This window comes from Megalops cyprinoides, chromosome 11, assembly GCF_013368585.1.
Source record: "Megalops cyprinoides isolate fMegCyp1 chromosome 11, fMegCyp1.pri, whole genome shotgun sequence".
In the NCBI taxonomy this organism is placed as follows: Eukaryota; Metazoa; Chordata; class Actinopteri; order Elopiformes; family Megalopidae; genus Megalops; species Megalops cyprinoides.
In genome coordinates this window covers 37,115,218-37,121,788 of record NC_050593.1, presented here as the reverse complement: position 1 = coordinate 37,121,788, position 6,571 = coordinate 37,115,218, and the positions used below count along the sequence as shown (strand labels likewise).

At 46.0% G+C, this 6,571-nt stretch overlaps 1 protein-coding gene across 1 annotated transcript; it reads left to right on the top strand.

Annotated features, from left to right (window-relative positions):
• The first annotated feature begins 4,653 nt into the window (after positions 1 to 4,653).
• LOC118785339 (G-protein coupled bile acid receptor 1-like) lies at positions 4,654 to 5,689 on the top strand. The gene has a single exon (XM_036539934.1). It carries the CDS (start codon positions 4,709 to 4,711, stop codon positions 5,687 to 5,689), a length of 981 nt encoding a protein of 326 aa, XP_036395827.1. The 5' UTR covers positions 4,654 to 4,708.
• Positions 5,690 to 6,571: the final 882 nt, after the last annotated feature.

The window sequence follows — 6,571 nt, the reverse complement described above, 5'->3', positions numbered from 1 at the left end:
TGTACTTTACACACTTACATCAGACTGTAGCGCTCAAATGCCTGTGTGAACTGAGAGACTCTGCTGCTTAAAAAGAGTGTTTAAAAAACAAGTGTGTTGCAACAGTAACTGGTGACAGCAGGACATGATAAGGATTAGATCAGCTTCATTTCAGTACTCCTATTGTTGACTTCTTCCTGTGTAATGTAAACAAACAAAAAGTGAATAAGTGAAAACAGCAAGGAAGATGTTACAGGCCACATAATCCCACGAGTTCAGTGTGGAAAGCCAGTGGACACAACACAGCACACAGGATTATCTCCTCACCGGGACACAGGACTTCTGCACCAATTCTACATGCACTTCCGCCCAGATGTGCATGTTGAGAGTTTATTTGACTAAATTTAGACACAGGAAACAAATGCATTGCGTTAGTGGAGAATGCTTGGTGTGGTTTTGCGCTGGTGGAGTTGAGCGGGCCGAGGAGATGTGATGGTGGCTGCGGAAGCCCCCTGCCAGAGCGTAAAGGATGGCTTCCAGCACAGGCCCAGTCGGAAACCGGCTGCTGCCCAAGTGCTCCCTTCCTGCTCTGGCCCCACCCCACAAAGACAATACCCCCCCTCAACGATGTTCTGTCCGTGCGTCTCCTGAGTGTGCTGGCCCTGACAGGCTCTGACTCTGATAGGCTCTGGATCTGATAGGCTCTGGCTCCGCTTGGCACAGAATCGGGCCGCTGCTCAGGGTACGAAGGGCCCGATGGTCAACAGGTACCAGTGATGTGCCTGTTACTCTAGTTTATCTGACAGCACTGCTGAGCCATTGTGGTTAAGAGGGGATGATGTATAGGATGTTGATAGCAAATCTAACAGGGATGTGGGTTTGGTGCAGGAGAGACAGCTCCTGATAGATTTGTTTGCCCTGTCCTTTTCTGATGAAACTTCAGCTTGCACCTGCGATACGACTGGTGGAGACTCTCAGGATGGAGCATGATTCATGCATCCATCATGCCACCCAGGGCGACGTGTTCGTCACTATGCCTGACGTGAAAGAGCTCAGAGACAAAGAGCTGTGCAAGGGTGGGTGCCATATCATAGCCTGTACAACGATATTTAATAATACTGCAGATGTGTATGCTCACAGCGTAGTGGTTTTAGAGTCTGAAAATGTGCCAGGAACGTTAAGATAAATGTGCGTCTGGATAATGTTTATAATATGGAAAAAAAAACACTCCGAATTGAAACTCAAAGGAAGTTGTGTATATTTGATGATTCAGACTAACTTTCCCTCAAGCAGCTGAATGATAATCCTTCTCTTTGTGTATAGCAGATGGACCTGTGTGCTTTGTGATTTGTCCTGCACAACATCTCACACAGACAATGGGAAGAGTTGTGTTAAACAGCTTTATCTAACTGGATTTTGGCCCCCAAACCTGAGGACAAGCCATCTTAAACATCTGAATTGTTACTGAGTGAGCTTTTCTAGTGGAAAGGTTTTTCCATTTCAAACCGCACTAGACATCACATATACAAACAGTCTTACTCATACTAATCAAATTAAACACAGAAAATGGAAATGGATTCCACTGTATCTACAGGATAATTTTATTGAAAATAGATTTTGTAAAAAAGATTTCCTCCCTTTATCTATTAAGGAGAAGCTTTTTATGACAGGATGCCTTTTGGTACTTTGCTAAATGTAGTATCTTTCAGAGGCAGACTAGCTCTAATAGTGTGGCACAGCTTTGTTTTTAGTGCGTATCCATAGGTTTTTATCTGGACAATTTGCTGCAAAGATAACCTTTCTTTTTATACATCCACAATGAGTTATAGGGATTGAATAAACAGCTAAATGGATAAAATTGTAAAAATGAGATTAGTTTCTCTTCTGATGTCACACACCACCAGTTACTCTCTGCTCTTACTCTCTCATTTCCTGTGAGTGCGTCCTCCCCCCTCTGAAAACCCTTTCCCTTTATGGGGGGGGTGGGGGGGGGGGTCTGAGCTCACACAGGCACACAGTACTAAAGCCTGCCTTCCTCAGCAGGGCTCTCTCTCTCAGCTCTCAGTGCAAACGCACACGCACACTTCCGTACAGAGTGGCTCCGACTCTCTACAACTAAAACAGAAGACGGAGCGCTTTGGACACCTTTGCCGAGGAGATTCCAAATGGAGGTAAGGACAGCACACCTCTGCTTTACCTGCGATGAAGAATGCTCGCAGGCACTCTGACAAACCTTTCATTTCAATTCACCTTTCATTTTGTGTTCGATTTTAAATATTCATAAGTTGACAATTTATTTTCCCAGTTACATGGCAACATAAAATAAGTATGACTTTCATGTCACTGGAGTAAAACATGATGGTAATAAACATTTTGTGTAGATACATATGAGACAGTGGCACTTTGACTCAATATCTTTCCTGTCAGACAAAGATGACAGTCCATTTACTGCAGTATTGGTTCAGATGAAGTACAATGTCTTCTGTCAACGGTCAACGGTTTTCTAATGTTTTATGTGCCCGGTCCACCTCATTACTTTTATTATGCAATGTGAAAGTTGAAAGTTTTCACTTCCCTTGAATATTTGTGTACATATTTCATCACAGTTTTCTGAAGACTTCAGAAAACAGGATGCTGAAACCGCTAAACTCCAATATACTTGGCTTCCTCAGAGCTTGCTTGTGGCCTGCTTACCGGTCTACCACTCAAATCCCCCTGCTATTGGCATGCATTCACAGGCTGTTGGGGTGACCAAACCTGTGTGTTACTACACCTTTGTAACAGCATTGGGCTATAAAATTAGATTTGTGTGAAAGTGGCTGAAGTGTTTGCCTGCAACATGAAATCATCTCACGTAAATATTTAAAGATTACTTGGATGCTAAAGCGAAGCTTTGTGTGGCCCTGCCTTTCAGAGCCCTTCAGGCCTCTTCTTATTGCACAGGTAGATGCTAATAATGATACAGAAACAATAAGACATTCAGCAACAGCAGATCTGGATGAAATACTGAAATTATTATGATTATCATCCCTTTCCTGCCCACCCAACTCAAAGCCCTGAATCTGGTGTGAAATTAGCTTTCTGTGTGATCACTCCAGCAGCAAAGAGTGGAAGCCTGAAACAAGAGTGACGCTCATCTGGCTACATCATGAAATCTGGCCTGTGAAACATACATGAACAGATCAGTCTGTGGTTAATGTTGCATATAACTGTCATTAGAATTTAAGAGGCAAAGACAAAGCACCTGAGTTGATGGGAGGCTAGCAGCACTGAATTTTTTTCTGATCAAAACCAGACGTGGAGTATCTGCTTGTCAAAGTAGGCGATGTAAGAGTTGCAGACACAGCTCTGCTGTTGATGTTAAATGCTGTTAAAGTGCGGTCTGGAAGCCTGGAGCACTTGCCCCTTATGCCAATGGACTGTATCTGGCATGTACTTGAGGGACTGCTAAATCTGTAAATTAAATTGATCAGATTATAATTTCAGATCTTCCTTATGATAAATATGTATCTCAAGGGTAAACACCTATTAAAGAGCTACAGGGGAGGGTTATGTCACAGAAGCTCATGAACATTTTGCAGAGCTTTAATGTAATTCAGCAGGCCATTTAAAGCTAATGGCACAGTGGCCTGCTCCCTAAAATGGTTTTCCTAGAGGGGTACACTATATGGCCCAAAGTATGTGGACACCCCTCCTAATTATTGAGTTCAGGTGTTTCAGCCACACCGATTGTTAACAGGTGCATAAAATAAAGCACATAGCCATGCAATCTCCATAGACAAACCTTGGAAGTAGAATGAGTCGTACTGGAGAGCTCAGTGACTTTAAACGTGGCACTGTCATAGGATGCCATCTTTGCCACAAGCCAGTTCGGGAAATTTCTGCCCTGCTAGATCTGCCCCGGTCAACTGTAAGTGCTATTATTGTCAAATGGAAGCGTCGAGGAGCAACAACAGCTTTAGCTACAAAGTGGTAGACCACGCAAACTTACACAGCGGGGCCGCCAAGTGCTGAAGCATGTAGCATGTGAAAACCGCCTATCCTCTGTTGAATCACTCACTACAGAGTTCCAAACTGTCTCTGGCTGCAACATCAGCACAAGAACTGTGCATCGGGAGCTTCATCAAATGGATTTCCATGGCCAAGCAGCTGCACACAAGCCCAATATCACTATGCGCAATGCCAAGCAACAGCTGGAGTGGTGCAAAGCATGCTGCCACCGGACTCTGGAGCAGTGGAAACACCTACTCTGGCCATATAGTATACATCAGACTGGGGACATTTTTTGCATTTTATATTGATTTTTGTGGTATCATATGATGGAATGAATGCCCAGAGTATCACTGCTTCTGTATGAAGGTGACCCTCCCACCGACACACTGTGCAGGTGTCCTAGTCTGTTTTGTTCCCCATTAAGCTCCTATTCTGCCCATGCTGGCCACCACTTCAGGTGGCCTATGATATAACTGTGAGCTTTTCCATATAATGTAATATATGGAATTCATTGGTTCTAATCTTTATGGTCATTTTGCTGTCAACTACAAAAGAGTGCCCATGCCCTCTAATTGAAAAGTTAAAGTGTAAAAATGTTTGAGTACTGACACCTCTTCCCACCTCTTTCAGCATGTTCCGCTGGACCCCGTTAGGCCAGGACTCTTCCTCGGGATCCACAGTGTGAATGGGATTGGAAGAATCTGACTGTGTGGAGAGATAGCAGGGAGACTCAGCCATGGCTTATAATAACTCCCTGCACGAGCATCTGATCTTCTGCATCACCCTGCCACTGTCTACTGCCATCATCCTGGCCAACCTGCTTATCATTGTGGGCATCGCCTGCAACCGGCAGCTGCACAACACGCCCAACTACTTCTTCCTGAGCCTGCTGGTGGCGGCCTTGTGCACGGGCGTGGCCCTGCCCTTCATCCCGCGCATGGGCCTCAACCGCAGACTGAACTTCTGCACCTGCCTGCTGGTGCACATCTTCCCCAACTTCCTGTTCCTGTCCTTCCTCTTCAACCTGGTGATGGTGCACTTCGAGCGCTACCTGTGCATCGTCAGGCCTCTGCACTACAGCCAGTTCTGGGTGCACCGCTGGTTCCCGCTGGCGCTGCTGACCGTCTGGGTGCCGCCCCTCCTCTACGCCTCGCTGCCTGCCTTCGGCTGGAACAACAGCCCCGCCAGGGGCGCCAACTCGTCCACCTGCTCGGACCTGCGGGAGGAGGACTGCTCCTACAGGCTGGTGTTTCCCAAAGCCTTCATCTACCTGGAGGTATATGGGCTGCTGCTGCCTGCCATCATGTCCATCGTGGGCATGACAGGGCGGGTGCTGTGGATCGCCCGGGAGCAGGTACGGGACATGTGCAAGCTGCACCGCACCGTGGAGCGTGCGCAGGTGTCCGAGCAGGAGCACCGGCTCAACCTGCGCTACGCCAAGTGCCTGGCAGCCGTCTCCCTCACCTTCCTGCTGTGCTGGGTGCCCTACATCATCTACCTGCACGTGTCGGTGGTTCTGCTGGAGAGGAATGGGGAGGCGCTGGGCGGCTCCACCACACACATCATCCTGTCCTGCACCGGGATTGGGAGCATGGCCGTCATTCCCGTCATCCTGGGCCTGGCGAACCGGCAGTACACCGACCCCCTCCACAAGCTCCTGCAGAGGGTCCGCTGCCGCTGGAGGAGGACTCAGCCCTCCGCCGACATCCAGCTCTGAGGGACTGCCACGCCCCACGCCATCATTGGCTGGCAGCGAAGAAGAGCCTGTTTCAGACCCAGTGTGGAGTCTTCTTAGCGTTTTTAGGGAGGGAGTGGGGGGTGTGTGATGTTGATGCTAGCAGTTATGGAAGAACATTTTAATACAAGATTGATTGCAGATTTGGAGAGTTTGTGGATATAAATGCAGATATTCTAACAATGTCCTGTGCATATTGGAGAATTGACAATAAAGTTGACTTTGACTTTGACTTTGAAATCATGTGTAGGATGCCATTCACACATATTTTAGAGCTGCACTGTCTTGTGTAACAGTACTTGTAGTATTTGACATAAATTTCCAGGCACTTAATTGGGTTAAGTCTACAAAAGTATTTTTAAACACTGTTGTTTTAATGTTTTTTATCATTATTTGTTTAAATGTATGCAGACAGCTGTGAATGTAAAGAAATAAAACTCACATAGCTGTTATTTTTGGACATTATCATTAAACTGTATCATTCCTCAACATGTTTTTTGTTGAAAGATTCAAATCTAAACATGTGCAGTGTTTCATTCTATTTGTACAATCTCTCTGCCACACGATCATTCAAACCTTTCTCAGATATAACAGAGTTCTTAGTATCAGACATGTTTGGAGTGACCATAGTACCAATATGTAATATAACAATAGTCAACTACCAGTATTACTGATCATTTCCACCACTAAAGGTGATGGTCCTGATAAAAATGTAATACCTAGTTACTCACAGTTTCATTTGATTTCACCTCTCTAACCCCCTCTGTCTCTGCTGTAGAGGGGAGAGGGGTCGGTGTGTGAAGCTGAGGGGAGAGGGGTCAGTGTGTGAGACGGACAAGCTAGAGAAAATTAATGCTAAGGCAT